At 41.9% G+C, this 20,930-nt stretch overlaps 2 protein-coding genes across 6 annotated transcripts in view; one reads left to right on the top strand and one right to left on the bottom strand.

Annotated features, from left to right (window-relative positions):
• The window catches only part of PLCL2 (phospholipase C like 2), an 81,940-nt gene extending 75,354 nt beyond the window's left edge, over positions 1–6,586 (top strand). For 3 of the 4 annotated variants that reach the window (XM_033166084.1, XM_033166083.1, XM_033166082.1), the window contains exon 7: positions 5,287–6,575. In XM_033166084.1, coding sequence (XP_033021975.1) covers positions 5,287–5,466 — 180 coding nt within the window. In that variant the 3' untranslated portion in view covers positions 5,467–6,575. Of the gene's footprint in view, positions 1–5,286 lie in introns of all 4 variants that reach the window. The other variant, XM_033166085.1, reaches the window with a different exon arrangement.
• Positions 1–20,930, bottom strand: part of TBC1D5 (TBC1 domain family member 5) — a 289,347-nt gene that overhangs the window by 12,851 nt on the left and 255,566 nt on the right. The gene's annotated exons all lie outside the window — the stretch shown is intronic.

Here is a 20,930-nt window from a genome sequence, read left to right as displayed (position 1 = left end):
AAAAAATAAAAATAAAAGACTTATACATACCTACACCGGAACAATGAAATGAGTAATTGTTTAATTCTAATTTCAAATCTTATTAGGGGGACTTCCCCCGTTCTCTCAACTGCGTTCAATACTAATATACTTTGGTAACTTTGTAACTATTTTCTTATCATTCACCATTATTCTTAATAAACTTCAGAATACTAACTAATCATATATATTTCATTACTTAAGCAACATAACCTTAAACATTCCTTACCCATTCATAACATTTCTTCTTGTATACTGTTTTCATCTAACATCAACTAGCTAAAGCCACTTAAACAGACTGGTACTGCTTCAAATGTCTAATTTTTCACGATTTTTAAAATAGTCCTTAAATTTCTTCCACTCATCTTGCACCTTCTCCTCCCTCTGGTCTCGGAGTCTCGCAGTCAGTTCGGCGAGTTCCATAAAGTCCATCAGCTTCATCTGCCATTCTTCCACTGTCGGGAGCTCTTCACCTTTCCAGTTTCTTGCAAGCAAAATTCTAGCAGCTGTTGTGGCATACATAAAAAACACTCTGTCCTGACTGGGTATCTCATGATTGGTCATGCTCAAGAGAAAGGCCTCTGGTTTCTTACTAAAGGTAATTTTCATTACTTTTTTAAGTTCATTATAAATCTTCTCCCAGAAAGCCTTAACCCTTGGGCATGTCCACCACATATGATAAAAGGTACCTTCCACATTTTTACATTTCCAGCACATATTACTTGTAACATGATATATCTTAGCTAACTTCACTGGTGTTAAATACCATCTGTATATCATCTTCATAATATTTTCTCTCAGTGCATTACAAGCTGTAAATTTTATACCTTCCTTCCACAACCTTTCCCAGTCATCCATCATAATATTGTGTCCAACATCTTTTGCCCAATCTATCATTACAGATTTAACCATTTCATCTTTTGTATGCCACTCTAGCAACAAATTATACATCCTGGAAAGGTTTTTAGAGTTCAGTTCGATTAATTCTGTTTCCAGCTTTGATTTTTCTATTTGAAAACCAATTTTTTTTTGTCCAATCTAAAAGTTTCATAAATTTGGTGATACTGCAACCAGTCGGTAACATCTTCTTTCAATTGTTCGTAACTTTTCAGCTTAAAGGTCTGACCTTCTTGCTGCAGTATATCTACATATTTCGGCCATCTTGCAGACATATTTGATCTTTTTAACTTCAAAAAATCTAAACCTGTTCAGGGACAATTATGAAAAAGTTTGGACAGAGATAAAAAGAGATATGGAGATTTGGACAAGATTGAAACTTTTTTTGTTGGGCAGAATCGCAGCCGTAAAGATGAATGTGTTACCAAGGAAGCTTTGACGAAATTTATCTGGCAGGGGAAGAAACCTAGAATCAAATTTAAGATTTTAACTGACTCAAAGGAGAGAGGAGGTTTCGCCCTGCCAGATTTAAGGATTTATTTTGAAGCAGCGGCCTTTTGCTGGTTGAAGGATTGGTTTAAGTTAGAAAATACTGATGTGTTAGACTTGGAAGGTTTTGATAATGTATTAGGGTGGCACGCATATCTTTGGTATTATAAAGTTAAGGCCCACAAAGCTTTTAAGAACCATATAGTTAGAAAAGCCCTGTATCAGGTTTGGATGCGAAATAAAGATCTATTGGAGAAAAAGACCCCTAGATGGGTGCCACCTGTAGAGGCCAAAGCGTATAACAGCCCAACTCTTCTTTAACCGCTTCAGCTGCCTTGTGCACAAAGGCTGCTACTTCTTTACACCTGTAAAATATCACATGTCTAAAATAAGGGCCACTGGCACATGGAATCAATGGCCTGGAGGATATACGTTGTGTCATATTTAGACCCTACCCTTTGACACATGGAACTTGTGCAAATAAAATGAGGTCCTCAACAGTGATGTGAAGTAAATTACACTTAGAGACCATTGTGGCCATGGCCAAACCATTAAGCTTCATGGTTGAACCTCTGATTGCTATATCCACACCTCAGTAACCTCAAGACACTATAAAACATACTGATTGTTATGCACCCCCTTGAATAAGCATGGTGGTTTACTAGTTGATTTAGACCTTTGCATGGCCATATTTGAGATGGGGAAATGATAGACATGAAAGATCACTGCCCTTTTTGTTTCTTTAAAACAGTTATTTAAAACAGGCACCCCCAAACTGCGGCCCTCCAGATGTTTTGGCCTATAACTCCCATGATCCCTAGCAAACAGGACCAGTGGTCAGAGATGATGGGAATTGTAGTCCAAAACATCTGGAGGGCCGATGCCTGATTTAAAAGAACATTTGCCAATGTTGGTGTTCCTGTTTCAATTTTTTTCTTTTTAAAAAACATTCTAGTGATAGCAGAACCCCCCCCCCCCGTTGTCAGACTATAAACTTGGCATCATTAAAACCGATTTTTATGTGAAGTGGCTGGGGCTCTAAAGAGGCTCTGTGAAGCTATTAGAAATCTGTTTACTTCTTTGAAAGGAAGCAGCTAAATTAAATACTTTGCCGCTCTTTTGAAAAGTATCAATGGTACTTAATGAGGTACACAGGAGAGCAAGTATTAACATCTTTTCTTTTTAGCAACTGCATATGCTTGCTTCACAGTTCTTCTCTAGGCTTACTCCATCTTAAAATTTCTGCTTTACATTTTGCATTAATTTAAAATCATATAATAAACAAAGCTTTTTTCATATGGAAGTATACAATTAAAATGCAGATTTGTTTCTATTTGTTATCAGCAATGTTTTCCATTCAGCTAAATGGAAGAAGTGGCAAAGTTAGTGCAGCTGCCTGTCTGTATTTTATTCCCCAGAGTAACTCATCTCTGCACTAAACTCTGGAATCTATTTTAACGACATCACATTTCATGGCATTCTCTCTCTCCCCCACACACTTTTGAAAGCTTTCAGTTTTTCAAAAATACAGTTTCATCTCACCTCCTCTCAGCTTCATTCTTCCCACTCCCTAACTTGTCATAGAATTCTATTGTAGAAACACATCCAACATACAAATGTAAACCTCATCTTAATTCCCTCCCACACATCTCAGCAAAGCAGCCCACCTTTCCTGGCCTCTAGTGCTGCACTTAGGAAGTGAACAAGTCATTTAAAGAAAACTATCTTGTTGTTTGCTCTCCTAAGATACGCAAACTCAGGACCCTATGAAACAATTCATTTACTAGTAATATTTCAGAAAGCAACATTTTATTTATCAATTTATCTCTTGGAAGCCATTTTGGCATATAAGTCATTTACAACTATAAAATCAAGCCATAATTAAAATACACAACAATATTAAAATGTACGTAAAGCAAATGAGCAATTAAAACAGTTTAAAAACAAAAACAAACCACAAGTTCAATTCAGGGAAATGTTTGCCTAAACAAGCACATTTTTAGGGAGCTGGCGAAATGTCAATATTTTTATGGACTCTTGCATTTCAGTAGGGATAGTGTTCCACAAGCACTGGTGTTATCAGTAAAGTCTGCTCTGTGTTACCACAAGCCAATAATCATCAGGCCTTAAAGAAACTAGCCAGATTCCATTAGCCGATCACAGTGACCTTATGGGGCAGTGAATATGCCATTTGTGGAAATTATTTTCCATTAAAATTAACTTGCTCACCTTTAGGAACAGGCCTTGGAGCTCACTCAGTAGCAACTGTTCTCTGGAAGCCATGTATCAGCCTTAAGCTTCTTAAATAATTTGCTTTACATTTGTGATCAAAGACTTATTTTGGAGTTTTGATGGATGTGGCTATGCCCTTTTTGCAGAGAAAAATTGCCAAGTGTTGAGTTTTGCTTGGGATTCCTCTGCAGTTGCTAGCAGCTTCTGAATTTCCTGTCAGTTATAGCTCACTTTATTTACAAGCAACAGATAAGCAGACAAGGCAGCTGAAAACTGCTTCAGCTTGGCTGCAGTTGGATTCTAAGCACTCTGAAAATTGCACCCAGCATTTAATTCACTCAGTTTATTTTAGCAAGAGTCAGCTTAGATTTAAACAAACCAAAGTGAAAACATGAACTAAATAAATGATTCTGTGCTGAAGTTCACAGAAACATTTGTGATAACGTACATATGATTCATCTGCTCTGGCCATATAATGTTTCATATAACTTTGTTTCCTTTTTCATGGGAATTTTAAAAGGATACCAGTTTTGTTTTGACAGATTAAAGAATGCCACTGAAGAGTTCAATGATGTTCTTCCCTACAGAAAAAGCTCAACATTGCCATATGAATGTTCAATAAAACAGAAAGACCAAAACCCCTATGTTTATGTAACATTGGATAGCAATGCAAATAATTAGAATCATAGAATTGTAGAGTTGGAAGGGACCACAAGTCCAACTTCTTGCAATGCAGGAATCTTTTTCCCCAAGGTGGGGCTCAAACCCACAACCCTGAGATTGCAAGTCTCATGCTCTGCCAACTGAGCTATTCAGCTAGTGGTGTCTTTCCCAGTTCTGTAAGATTTGCTCTGTATTCTTAGACCATGATTTTATGGTCCAAGCTGCTTTTCTTAGAAGAATGCAGTGTCTGCCTTATGCTCAAGGTCTGGAACCTTGCCAGACTTGTGGTTTTCTGCTCTGCAGAGCATTCCACCCTGCAGAGAAAGTCTGGGGAATTGTCCTAGAAGCAGTTTTCCTTACGCTTGTGAGAGGACTATGCTGCCACCCTACCAACAGCTCCAGAGGAGTTGCTAATGAAAAAATGTGATTATTACCAGAGTATCACCCAACCCTTCCTATATGGTCATTTTCTTTACATACAAGCACTGCTCCTGTCCCATAAGCCATTCAACCCATGCCAAAACCGCTTACTTATTGGAACTCCTGTTCAGAACAGGGCTTTCCTGCCTACGTCTGGAGTGCTGGTCAACGAAACTGAAAATAACCTGAAGCCTGTGGACAAAAGCTTTCTTTTTTGAAAGGTAGCTGCTGTCCCTGGGCACTTGGTTCCCAACTCTGAATGTTACAAAGAAGCTCAGTATAAAGGCACTGCAGTTGCTGGATCACAAGAAATAATAAACTCCTGATGGCTCTTGGATTCCACCCACAACAATAAAAGTTATTTGCCAAGAATTGTTTGGTGGGAAATATTCTTGTCTTTTAAATGTATTCAACCAGTTGAATGCAGTTCAATCCAGTGTGTGTGTGTGTGTGTGTTAGCTCAAAGTAATCTGGTTTTCATCTTCACGAACTAGGCTGTGGTACAATGAATCAAGTCTAGAAAATGGTCTCATCATTGATAGTTGTGACTGCTTTTGTTCTTAACAGGGGCAGGCTGATCTTCTCAAAGATGCTAAGAACAAAGCCCTGGAGAACCTAAAGCAAATCCACTATGCTACTGTTTCGTGTGGACTGAATAAGTCAGGATCAGAAACCACCGAGGGTTCAAAGCCCCGTCGAAGCCTGGAGGCTATACCTGAAAAGGCGGGTGAAGAAAATGGAGAATGAAAGAACATTCTCATTATTTTGGAGTTTATAACTCTGCAACCATTGTAGCTGCACAAGACATTTTGCTTTGCACTTACTACTAGTGGGAGGGGAAATCCTGGAATTTTAAAAGCACAACTGGAGAAGCTAATTACAATCCATGAAAACTGTGAATGTACATAGCAATTCTGTGTGCAGAGGCAACTGAATTGTTCTAACATGGAAATAACATTGCTGGCTAAAATACTCTGTATATGTGTAAAAGATGTCATGATTCAATAACCCTGTGCAGAAAAATATCATTGTCATTCAACAGAAAAACAAATTGGTTTTCCTGACTGGAGACACATTATAATGGCAAGGGAAGGAGCTTTTGTCATTGCTCAGAAAAGTGCCTTGATTTTTGGGGAAAATCTAGGTGTGCAGTGATTCCTTGATTTAGGAGCAGTGCAGCTCTATAATAGTTTGTTGTGTTAGGCCTGTTGTTGCACATCTAACTTAAAAATCAGGGCTGAAAATGTAAGCAAATGCAGATTAAGCAAAATTCTATGATGAAGATACTTGGCAGTGTTCAGCTTTGAAAGTGCTACTCTTTTGGGTTTCTTTTTTGTTGTTGAGCCATAAATAAAAAGGGGAATGTAAATACAAAGTGCTTACTCCTGGCACAGTGCACTGTGGGAGAGCCGTTGCATAGAAGGAACATGTGCAATCAGTCAGCCATTAAATGCCTGAGTAAGGTGCATATACCTATTTCCACCTAAGAACATCTGCAGATGTCTACAGCTAATGTAAAAGTGACCAAACTGCAAACAAAATACTGTAAATAGTTTTATCATTTCGTGGTAGTGAAGAAGTAATTCACATTAAAATGTTTTATGATACAATTCCCATGTTATTGGCCTAAAACTGAAGTTCAATTTTTGTTTTGTTTCAGGTTTTTAAATAGCCTTTTTAAACTTCCAGATCCACCGATCTTCCCATTACGTGGTTTTAACATGGATTTGTTTTTCGAAATTTCATACTCACTGTAAGCTGAATATACAAACCAAGATCTGCCTCCTAATGTTTCTGCTAAAATAAAATGGGGTACGACATCACAAGGTGCAATAAATTTGAAGCAAATGAAGTCAGTTTTAAGAGATTTAAATTGTCTTTTTGAGTGCCAGCGTCAACCCCGATTTTGTTAGAGACAAGATAATCAAGTGAGTGCTCACCATGCTCAGCTGATAAGACAAGCTTGATCCAAAATGCCCCAGAGTTCTGTGCACCTCAGAAACACCATTCCCTTCCAGCAAAGCCTTCTCAATAAATGATTTCAGTTCAAGCAGTGCTATTTTTCTGGGAAAATATTCTGTTCTTTTATCATAGCAATGGTGCCCACCTGAGAGGTGCTGGAACTGAGTTCCAGCTGAAAAAAAGCCCTACGTTCAAGTATAAATAGCTGCAATGTTGTAGGCTGAAGCTTTAAGGACTGAATCAGGTCTACCACCTGAACAGTGGATCAGCCAGTGACAGTACTAGAGGCAGTCCTACAATGAAAGGCTATACATAGTAGATTGCATTATACTGAACTTTGCATCTGCAGAATCGGTTCACCAAGAGATGTTTCCCCTGGACACTTTTTCTTTGTCAGTTCTCTGCTGAATGGGTGGAGACAGGGGCACAGCCTGGGTGTTGCCAGATAAGAGGTGCAACCAGCAGAACAGCTCACTTCCCTTTTCACGAGAGGGGTGGGGGTAGGGATGGCTTTTAAATAGGCCTCTAGCCTCTGAACTGTGGGTCGCCACTTAAACAAAGGCTACAGTTGTGTTAGTCCTGTGGTCATGTGCAAATTTACCACCCATTTCAAGTCCAGTGGATGGAACGGTATCGAGTTGTGGAACTAAAGAAGGGCTATCTGTGTTCTGCTTATCTTAAACTATGCTGGGATAGATGATACATTCTTGCTCAGTGAACTAGCAGCCTTATCATTGCGTGTTGCTGTCCTCCAGTTGCCTTCCAAACACCTTTAAAGATCTAGATAAGCCTACCAGTGCAATATCAAGCCGTCAAAACACACCTAAAATCACCGGGAAGTTCTGCTTCCTGCCTGTGCCTCATCTGGCTTTGTTTTCTTCATGAAAAGAAACCTCTTCCTTAAAACTTAGGCACAGCAAGAGTAAAGTGCAATGGTTTCCTTTAATGTTGCAATCCCATTTGTGGTGTCCCTTCCTCTGCACTGCACTGCCTCCCAGAGCAAAAACATAACTGGCATGACATCCTCTTTCTGCAGTTTGTGCTGGTGACTTGGCTCATTGGCTCAGCTGCCTGAGCCCATGGAAATATGACAGAGTCACATCTATTGGCATCTGCCGATAGCATGGTACTGGGTGCACCAACCAAGCAAAGGACAGTCTGTAACAAGACTAAACAGGTATGGCAGAGGGAGGAATAATTTTTTGGTTGAGAACAGGGAATTTACAGGCCTCTCTGCTCAAGAACCGGATATCAAATCATGGCTCCTTCAGTCAAGTTTAGTTATCCAAACTAATCCCATATCCTACCATTCTTACCTGCCACAATGTGCATGAGGACCAATGTTACAGGAGCTCCAGTTTTATTCCAGTGGCTCCCTGCACCTGCCTTATTAATAAGCCAATAAAAAAATGGAGAAATGTCTGATGGACATTTCCAACCGATGTCAGAAAGACTTGTTCACAGTGCCCCCCAAAAGGCCCCAAAGTTGTGCAGGCAACAGCATGATTTGTCCCTTAACCTCTGCATAGGGGACAAATAATTCGCCCTTGCTTGAAGGTAGAAATAGTCTCCAAAGTGAGATATCGTGTGGAAAACCAGACAGCTGGCAACCCTTGTTCAAGACAAGGCTTGCTGTGAAGCGCTCTTAATGTTGCTTAAGGAACAATTCACTGTCATTATGGGATGGACAAGGGAGCAGCTGCACCTGCAGCAATTTGCTGAATCAGGGAGCATGATATTAGAAGCCGTTTATTTTGCAAAAACTTAAAAGGGCTTTTAGAGTTACATAGGAACTTGCACGATACATTGGCCTGGGTTTATTTCATATGTCCATGCTGCATAGGGTGACCCAGTGCATTGGCAACTTTTAATATTCGTGTAGAAAAGGGAATATCAACAGGAAGTGCAGTTTGTTGTTTTTAATACTAGTGTGACTGACAATGTGAACCTGCTCATATATTCCATATTCCAGACAATGATGAAAGTGACAAAAATGGCTAGGTTGCCCTAGCATTGTATGAGTCCAATTTACTTGTATGGCACCCGCTATTGAACTGTCAACCTGATACACCCTGGGTTAAAGATGTGGAGCTTCCCTCCCCCCCCCCCCACTTTGAAGCAGTTAAAAAAAAAATCCTTACATTGGAAGTGAAACACTTATCAATACTCTATCTGATTAAAGTGGAATCCAATTTTCTCTGATGAAGTGAGGTGGTACTTATGACACGCTCTGGGTTTCACTTGATAAACTTGTCTCCACCAGCGGGTATCACTTGATTACAAGGCTCTCTGCAAGAGCTGATCTGAGATAACCACTCCACACCAGCATGCTATCATATAACCATGTAAGTTATCTGATGGTGAAGCACAGACATTTGAATTACCTTGGGCTGTTCTTGCAACACTGCCCAATGTATCCTGATTTCTGCAAAGAGTATAATACACCAAATACTTATTGTCAGTATAGTGGCCCTCAGCAACAGCTTTCTGCTGAATCATTTAAACTCCATTTACATGGTTTTTAAAAGGCAAGTGCCCATTTTCATTCACACAGTCTTACTCATTTAATTGAAACACTTCAAATGGATATTGGGTTGGGAAAGGTTACATCACGTGAAAACAAAATCATCCTCCGCAGTTGTGCTGAGCTATTTCGCCTAATGATGACAATCATTCTAAGATAAGTCAGTCAAAACTTGCTCTCACGACTAAACAAACCGGTATTGGCCAAATAAAATTTAACATGTTGAGCCCGACTCAGGATACCACTGCTAAATGGTGGATAACACTTTTCATTTGGCTAACTGGCACAAGGCGCTCACAACTGGGTGGAATTTTGGGGCTTCAGCTCAATACTTTGCACATAGGAGACCTCAGGGTCAACCCCTGGCTTTTCCATGTATGGCTGCATCAAGAGGTCTGTCTGAAACCATCTCTGTAAAAAAATGCAGAAGTAGATGGACCAAATAAATCTGTATAAGGCATTAGAGCAGGGGTCAGCAATCTTTTTCAGCCGTGGGCCGGACTATATTTTTTTTTTGGGGGGGGGGGAATGGAACGAATTCCTATGCCCCACAAATAACCCAGAGATGCATTTTAAATAAAAGGGCACATTCTACTCATGTAAAAACATGCTGATTCCCGGACCATCCATGGGCCGGATTGAGGAGGCAATTGGGCCGCATGCAGCCCACGGGCCTTACTTAGGTTGCCTACTCTGTATTAGAGCTTTTCAGCACGTAATTGCTGTGTTCCAATTTGGCTGAAAACCATAGTGCTGGTCATTATTTATAGAATGGTAATGAATCATAGTACAGAGATTTGTCCCTGTTCAAAACACAGGCCAGATACATCTAAGGAAACTAGAACTATTTGTCATACTCCAAGCAGTCACATTGAAATAAATGAAATTACATTATGCAACTGTTTATTCCAGTGTGTCTGCTCCGAGTATAGCTAATGCTCAATATCATTATCCTCCTATTATTATTTACTATTTAATAATAATAATTTGGCACGCCATTGCACCCTCCTTGGATAGAACTACTTGGAAACTTTTTAAAGAACTATGAGATACCCTACTGTTTTTGTGGTCACTTGGACAACACAAGGCTAGTAAATGATTTCCTGGTACCAGCTTAGATGTGTTAATACAAAGAACTTCAGTTAGTGGTTAAATGCCACTTTATGCAGAATTAACCACATTTTTATCAGGCTGCTCACCAGCTGTGTGTGTACATTAAAGAACTAGTTGGGTGCTTTTCTTTTACCATCAACAAGTCTGAACAATTAAATGCCACTAACGCAACAAACACACTAAATCAGAAGGCTTGTCTGTTGACAAAACTCAACAGCAACTCAATGTATCTACTACAGAGCTGCAGGCCTACAGAAGAAGTTGTTTGACTACAATTCCATTCACCTTTCCCCATTGGCCATGCTGGCTGGGGCTGATGGGAATTGTAGTCCAGTGACATTCAGAGGCCACAGGTTCCCCATCCCTAATCTACTGGATGTGGGTAAAGCCCTGAGCAGCAGCCTCTGAGCAATTTCCACCACCAGGAAGGTCTTGGCTTTCAGATGGGTGTTTTCAGCTGAACTGCTCAGCCTCATTTACAATGACATCATTGGAAATACAGTCTGTGTCCTCTAAATCACTCCGACGCACGCATTCGCTTTCTCTCGGCTGAGCGCGATTTGCCTCAGTGTTAAAGGGTTTTGTACTAGAAAGGGGGGGGGGACATTTCATAGTAAGACATTTACTGGTAAATGCCATAGATGTCACAACATTAGATGGTTGAGAAGGGGTGTGTGTGTGTGTGTGAGTGAGAGAGAGAGAGAGAGAGAGAGAGAGAGAGAGAGAGAGAGAAACAGTGCAAAACAGTGCGGGGAGCTTATCAGGGAAACGACATGCAGTTAGTGGCACTTTACATGTGGTGCCTCTATGCGCTGGTTCTGTGCAGTTTTTTTTTTAAAAAAAACGTAATCTAACTGCATAAATTCCATTCAGATGCAGCCATTATTATGAGAGCATCAATAACAGGAAAATCTAATTAGGGGATAAAAGGCTTGCAAGGGATGGAGCCCTTTTTTCATATTGAAATGGTAATGAATTAAGCACAAGCCATGAAGGATATTGTTTTTTATGACTAGTGACAAGTACAAAGGCTCACAAACCCTGCTTTCCGCCACAGGATTAAGTGGAATGTCTTTCTCATTTTCGCACCCGGCCCTTTCTGCTCTCAGTCAAGCAGCACATGCCTTTCGAAATCTGCACATATGTGCTAAATATGTTTGTGAATGCATTAATGCTGTAAAGACTCTGGTAGTGGGTAAACTATGTAAACATGCCATGCACCCCGCCACATATACATTCATTCACCATGCAGAAAGCCCAACCACATGCAGAGGCTGGAAGCAAGGAAGGGCATGGCTGGAAGGCTAGGTCTAAACACAAATGGACACAACCCACATGACGAATGTGTTTGCACACAATGTGGAGTGCACAGAACGTTTATCCGTAGCACCAGCCACGGTCATCCCATGACATTTTGCTGTCTGAGGCAGGACACCAAATCCCCCTCAACCCCACATCATGTATCCAAGGCAGGCACTGGAAGCAGGAGTCCCACAAGCAGCTCTTTCCCTTCCCTGGCAGAGAAGCAATACAACAATATCTACAGGTAATAATTTTCTGCCTTTCTTGACACCCACAATCAGCTGCCTGAGGCAGCTGCTTCACAATGGTAGGGCTGGTGCTGCCCGCTTATGCACCTTTAAATAGTGAAATCTGTGTCTCAGCTGTCCTTTTACTTTGGGCACAACAAATTAAAATAGGAAACTACTTTATACCAGGTCAGACTGCCACTGAGCTGTGGTCTTTTTCCAAGAGCAGCATTTGCACTGCATGCAAAAGATGTCTGATGAACTATAGTCATGCCAGCTGCCTCATCTAGCAAGTTACCAGCAGAAAGAATCAAATGTCACAATCAGCACTACAGAATCTTCTGAGCAGGAATCTAGCAGGCAACATTTCCCTGTCTGAGTCCTTCCTACGTTAAGTAAGACCACTATGTCCCTTGGGCTACTGTAATGAGAATGACTGTGGAGAGGCACTGTCAATCCAAATCACAGAATAAATGAGCAAATGAGACTTGGCAGTAAGAAAATGGGGATAAGTACAGTAGAGCAACCAATTACTGAGAAAGGGTCTTATTTTGTCTCCCTGCTCTGCAAAGTGTGACAGTGCTGAGGCTGCTATCTGATTCTGACATATTTCGTGATGTGCCTATTTTAGCTATGATGAGACACTCACTTCTGGAACACCAAACACTTTTCAACAGGGGCCTTCTGCATTTTTGTGGCTAAGCAGCACCCACAAATTAAAGGTTTATTATACCTACCTATCTATGTTCTTATTTTTCTTCCACCTGGTGAACTCATAGCTGATAAGAACACAGAGATAACCAGCTAATCAAAACCAGGACCACAATCACACCGTACATTTAAAGAACTAAGATACCACGTTAAACAGTCATGGATTCTCCCAAAGAACTCTGGGAGTTGTAGTTTGTTAAGGGTGCTGAGAGTTGTTAGAAAACCCCTATTCCGCTCACAGAACTATGATTCCTGTTGTTTCCTGAAAGAGGAATTGAGTGTTAAGCTACTCTGAGTAATGCAGCTCTGTGAGAGGAACAGGGGCGTTAGCACCCTCAAAAAACTACAGCTCCCAAAATGTTAGTAGTGTGTGCGACTCTTTAGACTGAAGCAGCATGCCTCAGGGTAATTTTCCAGCCAGCTTCAGTGTAATACACTATTTCTAAAAAGTTGAATAATGCAGTTGACATAGTTGGCAACTAATTTCAGCCTGAATTAAATTAGTGACCATTTAGCTTTAGGGAAATGTGAAATACAACTGGACAGAGGCAATACCTGCTAGATGTTTACATTTATCTACCATGCTTAATGGTGTTTACGTTGTGTAATGATGTTGTTCAGCTAATAAATCAGTTTCAAATATAGTACAGGATGACTCGACTTTAGTGCTCAGAAGGCATCACAAAGCACAGCACAATTACAACCCACTTAAACATAAATAAATCCTAAAAGAACACAGTTAAATCAGTATGCCAGGAAATATGAACAAACTAAACCCTTTAATTTCAGTAACACAGTAGAGTTTGCATCAATTAGATACTGTTTGGTCAAGTTGCAATAGGCTAAAATTCTTTACTAAAAGGTGTGCAAATTTTTGTTTTAATTTTTCAATTCATTTTAAAAATTCATCTGAATTGCATTCATTTAATTTCTTATTCATTTTAATTGCATATGTCTAGGTCTTTCCAATACATTTTATTTTTAACATAAATATCACTGAAAGATCAAGTCAGTCTCCAACTTCTTCCATATGGCACAAAATTTCCAGGTATTCTATTACTTTCCAACAATTTTCTAGACTGGATGAAGGATTTTCATTTAGCATCTGTCATAGTTTGCTATCTCTTCCTCCTTCCCTGAAAACATTTCTCTGATCTGTATAGACAAGATTTTAATCATTCCTATTGCTATGAAAAATTGAAACAATTCGATGTGTGTACTAAATCTCCCTTGTTTCATAAAATATACAATTAAAAACTACTTAAAGGTAAAGATAAAGGGACCCCTGACCATTAGGTCCAGTTGTATTCCCCCCCCCCCACATAAATGCTTGTTTTAATAATGCTGCATCACCTTGTATTATTTCCAGAAATAACAAGAAATTATGAAGATATGCAGGATGATAGTCAAATATGAATTTAGCTTTTTTTTGTTAATGGGTACAGTATATGCCCCACTTAATGGGTATACAGTATGCCCCATCCACCAAGAAGTTGCTCAAAGAGGCTTACAAATATAAAAGCAAACATAAGAGCAAAAATAACCCAACCATTAAAGCACAAATTAACTAACTGAAAGGAGCAGCAAAACCACAAACAGCAGCACCACACACCAGATGCATTAAACAGGAACAGAATCAAATCCTTATGGGGAAAAGGAAAGTTTTCAAACGAAGAGGAAGATAACCCAACATTCCACACATACAGGGTGCAATGGTGTTTTTGCCAAATGCAACAGCTTTTTCTTTTTCATTTTGATTCAGGGACATCACATTGCTTTCATTAAATAGCAGGCTTAAACACAGTACAACAAAAACAGCAAAACAGACTTAAAGCAAACTAACATAGCATGAACAAGATAAAACACTTCCCCGTTCAGATATCCTGAGCCCCAGAGATCAGTAACAGGAAGATTCCAGCTCACCTCTTTGTCTCACCCTTTCACAGAATCAGAGTTGGAAGGACCACAAGGATCCTCTCTAGTCCAACCCCCGGCAATGCAGGAATATTTTACCAAACATGGGACTTGAACCCATAACCCTGAGATTGAGAGCCTCATCCTCTACCTCAGGGGTCAGCAAACTTTTTCAGCAGGGGACCGGTTGACTGTCCCTCAGACCTTGTGGGGGGCCGGACTATATTTTTTTTTGGGGGGGGGGGATTAATTCCTATGCCCCACAAATAACCCAGAGATGCATTTAAAATAAAAGCACACATTCTACTCATGTAAAAACACCAGGCATGCCCCACAAATAACCCAGAGATGCATTTTAAATAAAAAGACACATTCTACTCATGTAAAAAGATGCTGATTCCTGGACTGTCTGCGAGCCGGATTTAGGTGGTGACTGGGCCAGATCCGGCCCCTGGGTCTTAGCCTGCCTACCTATGCTCTACCAGCTGAGCTATGTCAGGGCCTACATTGAACCTCCAGGGATCAGACCCCACCTGAGAAATTTATATACTCTTCTACAGTGCTATTTTTCTAGAAAAAGAGATGTCAGGACTCACCATGAACGCCTCCCTCGTTCTCTTAGAACAGCAATGGCACCCACTGGAGAGGTGCTGGAGCTGAAAAAAGCTCTGCTCTTCTATACTCTTGGTGGCTACATGCTTGCTGGCCTAATACCCAAATTCAACCCACCTGTCAAACTAGGCCAATATACAGGGACCAGCACAGTTAATCAACTCTGCAGCTGCATTCCTGCTGGCAGGTACTCAGCCTACACCTGGCCCACCAGCAGGTCTTCCCACATCCTGCTGCTACTTATGCCTGGGTAAAAGCAAACAATGAAGCAAACCCCAAACCCTTGCCAGTTGCCAAGGTGCTACTAAGCAGGGAGGAAGAATCTTACAGACCAATCAACCTATCTCCTTGAAATACAAAAGTCTTTCACAGTAGGTTTCCCCTACAAATTACACATGCGAGAGGGTCAGAACATCCGTTCTTAAAGGATGGGCAGATTGTCAAAAGAGACATTTCAAGCAGCTTGGTCACATGGGCTTTATAAGCTATAACCAGCATCTTTAGGTTTAGATTCCCACATTATGCTAGCTTTTGCACTCCATTTAGCACCAGTTCAACCTGCACATTTGTAAACAGATTACAGATCACTCACAACTTACATGCATTTAAACTTGTACAATTTCAACTTTACATACTTTGTGACTGGCCAACTGAAATTGCACAAATTAAATGCAATGATGGTGGAGCGCTTAAAAGCTATTTCCATGCTGGGAAAACCTTGCACAAAAATAGCTTTTGAGCTCTTGGAGGCTCTCGTGAGATCTTGCAAGAGCTTCCCAGAGTCCATGTGAGAGCCTCCATTGGAACTGCTACACCACTGGAAGAAACTCTATGAACCAAGGCTGCCCTTGCAACTCAGGGCAATGGGAGAGTGAAATAGTTACATCAGAGAGGAGTGCTTCTACTTTCCAGTTAGCAGCTCTTATCTTTTCTCAGCAAATAATAAAATCACATGGCTACAATAAGAGGAAACCCTTTGTTTGTTATGGTGCCTGCGGTGAAGACTCATCGATACAAGCCTCATATAATTAAGTGATAATATTTATAGACTTCAGCTTCCTGCTTTCCTTTTGGTGTCCTGCTGATGGACTAACAGCAAACAAAAGCTCATGTTCTTAATGTTAGAGGCACAACATTAATGCTGCTGGAGAAACGGGAGCAATAAGCCAGTCTTCAAAAGGGAGCTGCTTATATTCCATCTCTCTTGTCCCAGGAGAGCAGCTCTAAGATTCTTGCTATATGGTACATTCTTTTCCCTGCATTCCACACGCCTTCCAAAAGACAACGGGAGTCAAGTGCATTTCCCTCCCTGCTCACAGTTCAAAAAGCAGCCTGAGGGCAATTTGGTGCTAAAAAAAAAAGTACAGGAGGGGAAAGGGTTAAGCAGACTCTCCCTCTCTACCCTTTCCCCCCATTTGGCCATAGCCTGGCCTAGGTCCCACTTTGTTCCCAATCTGCACCTCCAACATCATAAGTCTCCTATGGTTTGGCTTGTGTGCATGCACACAGGCCTCCGCAGACCTGGAAGTGGGCCAAACCATAGGAGACTATGATGGTGGAGGTGCAGATTAGGAACTATAGCTGCCCCATGTTTCCTCCCATAAAGCCACACTTGAAAAAACCGCTATACTAAAACAAACACACACCACCTCTAGGACTCGAGTGTAACTTTATATACCTCTGCAATCCATGCAATGGTAAGTACTCTTTGCTTCCCCTTGTCAGTGCAGCCTTTCACAGAATCCATGGGATACAGGATACTTAGGTCACGTCTACACTATCCATTTAAAGCACTCTCATGTCACTTTGCAGTTATTACTTTCCCAAAGGATCTTGGGAACTGCAGTTTGTTAATGGAGTTGTTAGGAGACTCTTATGCCACTCACAGAATTGCAGTCCCGGAGCTCGCTGGGAAGAAGGATTATTAAACCACTCTGGGAATTGAATCCCCTTGTGAAGAATAGGGGAGGCTCTTCTAATCCAGTTAGGGAGCCGGGTTTCAGCACACATCAGGTGATACACAGGAAGATGCATACCTTGTAGAAAGGTGGGACAGTGAGTCTAACCAGAAGGTTGGTGGTTTGAGTCCACCCAATGGTGGCTGTGAGCAGCATTCCTGCATTGCAGGGGGTTGGACTAGATGACCCTTGGGGTCCCTTCCAGCTCTATGATGCCATGATCAATTGCACTCATTTGATGGTGATGTTTGTCTCCGCCCGGTCCAAGGCTTTTTACAGATGACATGCTTCTTGTCAGCACTGGTTCAGGGTCGCGGAATTTTTTCTACCCATATATAGGTTGAGCAGAAGGTGAGAAAGCGGGTACCCTCACCGGCTATATTAGGCTTGGAGTTTCTTCCTCCCCCTGCAAACCTGATTTTTCTCTAACCAGCAGCAAAAGGGTATGCTGCGACTTTTATGGGAAGCCCTAAACCCACCCCTAATTCCCTCACTTGCCATGAATACAACTGGACAGAATGCGGGCCTCAGCCCTTACCTTGGCCACTAGGCACCACCTTCCATTGCTAACTTACCATGACTGCCAATTAAATTTAGAGGCCAAGCTAATGAGCAAGGCCTCAAGTAGCTCGCAATGATACGCAGGCTCCTTTTCAGGGGAAAAAAAAGTCTTCTCTAGACTTTTTTATTACTCACGTGGCATTGTTCTGAATTAACTTGTTACCTCTGGGAAATCTGTCTAATTCGTTTATGGCGTTTCTTACACGGGCTTAGTCATGGCTACTTGCTTAGATGGCTTTAAAAGGGAATTAGATTCATGGAGAGTAATGCCTACTCTTCATAAAGGCAATTCGCAACCTTATGCACACTCATTTCACTGAACGCCAGGCTCTGGAGAGCAACCGCTGTGTCCTAATTTTGAGCTTCCCAAAGGCATTTGACCAGCCACTGTAGGGAAAAGGATGTTGGAGCAGGAGGACCTTTGGTCTGATCCAGCAGGGCTCTGCGTGCATTCCTATGTCTCGTCGCAGAAGTGCATGACGAAGACTTGGTTTCTTTAAAAAGAGCAGACATGAAAGGAACATTCATCACTTAGGAGTGTTAATATACAAATGGCTAAAAGACTCCACCTGTTCTTACTGAGGATTTTCTGTCCAAATTAATTAATATCATGGTGCTTCTTTTTAAAGGGGAGGAAAAAAAGTATCTCACTTGTGTGAGAGACTCGTAGAGGAACAAATGCGGTTCTTAAATGCTGGATTGTCCTTGTCAGAATCTGCAAAGGAACATCCCCTTCTATTTTCTCTTAACAAACGGTCTGTGTAAAACACCCCATGGCAGTATCTCCTACGGAGGCATTTTCAGCAGACAACAAAGGCTGGAGCACTGGAAAGAAATGTTTTCTTCTTTTGTAGAGTGGTAATGATGTGATCAAAGAAGGACATAATGGCAGCTCGGCCTATTATCGTGGTCCCTCGACAAAACACCAGCCAGTTTGAAATAGGTGCTCCTGTAGGCATGAAAGGAAGCAATCAGATTGAGACAGCGTGCGTAAATGTGTATTTCCATGCTTGGGTGTTTGAACGGCTTCCAGAATTTGGTTATGGGGGAGATGGTAGTAGTGAACTGAGACTCTGCCATCTATAGGCTTGAAATCCTACGCACATGTTTCTCTAGGGAGACAAATGAGGTGCCGCCACACATTGGCCCTTTCAAAACTGGGCTCCTATTAATACTGCTGAAGCATGGCTCTTCCACGCTGAGCTTGAACCAGAATTGAAAGCGTTCTTCCAGCCTCAGCTGCTGGGCCAGCTCCAGCCTTTACTTGGGAAAACAGTCATACCTCGGAAGTCGAACGGAATCCGTTCCAGAAGTCCATTAAACTTCCAAAACATTCAGAAACCAAGGCGCAGCTTCTGAACCTGTGTCAGACGTTCGGGTTCCAAAGAACGTTTGCAAACCGGAACACTCACTTCCAGGTTTGCAGCGTTCAGGAGCCAAAACGTTCATCTTGCAAGGCATTCGACTTCTGAGGTATGACTGTATTAATTTTGCCAGTTTAAAATACTGTCATATTGTTGCACGCCACCCCTAAGGAAACAAAGAGAACATCTCTATGCTTGATGGGAAATGGGTGGGTCCCCCTTCCTCAGCTGGCTGCTGGTTATAATAATAATAATACAGTGGTACCTCAGTTTACGAACTTAATCCGTTCCGGAAGTCTGTTCTTAAACCGAAACCGTTCTTAAACCAAGGCGCGCTTTCCCTAATGAGGCCTCCCACCGCCGGTGCCTTTCCACCGTTTGGATTCCGTTCTTAGACCGAGGTAAAGTTCTCAAACCAAGACATTATTTCCAGTTTTGCAGAGTTTGTAAACCAAATCGTTCTTAAACCAGACTGTTCTTAAAGAGAATGCCACTGTAATAATAATAATAATAATAATAATAATAATAATAATAATAATAATAATAATAATTTTATACCCCACCCATCTGGCTAAGTTTCCCCAGCCACTCTGGGCGGCTTCCAACAAAGTATTAAATACAATAATTCATCAAATACTAAAAGCTTCCCTAAACATAAAGACAAAGGCTGGAGTTGAGAGTTATGTGAGCCTGAAGCTGGCAGCAAAGCAGCAGGCTGGGAAGTCAGAGAATCAGAGCCACGCCTGATTTCTGCTTGAGTCCAAGCAAGGTCCTCCATAGCACAGAACCGCTCCCATTGTTTCCTTAATGGCCTATTGCAGCGGTGGCGAACCTATGGCACACGTGGCAGAGTGGGCACGTGGAGCCCTCACTGCTGGCACACCCGCCATTGGCACATCCATGCTGTTGTTTTGTTTGTTTTTTCCATTTGCGCTCCTGATCCTCCCCACGCTACTGCATACATCCACTGCTTAAACCCGGAACTTTTTTTTTTTTTTTGCTGGTAGCCGGCGATCGTGTTCAGCGATTGGTCTGTTTTTCAATTGACTGGGGCAGTGGCTGTTTCTGATTGGGCGTAACAGCGTTCATTATTTGACCCTCGCGATTTCCCCCCCCTGCACTTTTTATGGTGCTGTGTGGTAGTTCCCAGCTCCCCCCTCTAAGCCAGGCCCCGCCCATTCCCTTCTGCCCCTCCCAGCTCCAATCCTCCGCAGGCCCCTCACCTCCCGTGGGCCTGACCTGCCTGGGCTAGGAAGGCATTTGTGCCCACCACCTCCTTGCACGCCTGGCCCAACCCAGCCTCACCCCTTTGCTGCAGAGACGTTGCCGGAGGGAGGAAGATGGGGAAGACCACGCCAGGACTGCAGCAAAGGGGAGCAGGCAGGCAGGCAGGCAGCTGTTGGGCTGGCTGACCTGGGTGGGGGCTCTCCCTCTCCTCCTGGCCGCTGCCACTCACCTGGCCTCAGGGCTGCTCCGTCCTCCCCATCGCAGCAGCCTGAGAGTGCGCCAGCAGGGTCGTCCTCGAAAATGTCTGGAAATGTCAATTGGTGCAATATGCATTGGTGAGGTTGCCGATGGTAACCCAGTTTATTCAGCCATATTACAAAACACTGATATTAGATCAGTGGCATTGGTTCTGAATTTGTTTGCTGGTAAAATTCAAGATGCTGACCCTTACCTTCAAAGCCCTGTAGGACTAGGAGATATTTAGTTATTTATTCCTGCACTCTGTGAGATGTGAGAATCTGGGCACACTTATTTTTTATTTTTTTGAAGCTAAGTAGCAACAGGGAGTCAGTAGTGGGGATGGTGAGGCAAAAGACCCTGGGCCCAAGCACACATGCATATTGTCTAAAGGTGCAAAGCCTTTCTTTCGCACCTTGTGAAACATAAATGCGCAGAATTTTTAAAAAACTGGGCAATGGCTGCGCATTTATGTTTCACAGGGTGTGAAAGAAGGGCT

This window comes from Lacerta agilis, chromosome 12, assembly GCF_009819535.1.
Source record: "Lacerta agilis isolate rLacAgi1 chromosome 12, rLacAgi1.pri, whole genome shotgun sequence".
Classification (NCBI taxonomy): Eukaryota; Metazoa; Chordata; class Lepidosauria; order Squamata; family Lacertidae; genus Lacerta; species Lacerta agilis.
The sequence above is the reverse complement of the archived record's forward strand: the minus strand, read 5'-3'. Positions and strand labels throughout refer to the sequence as shown.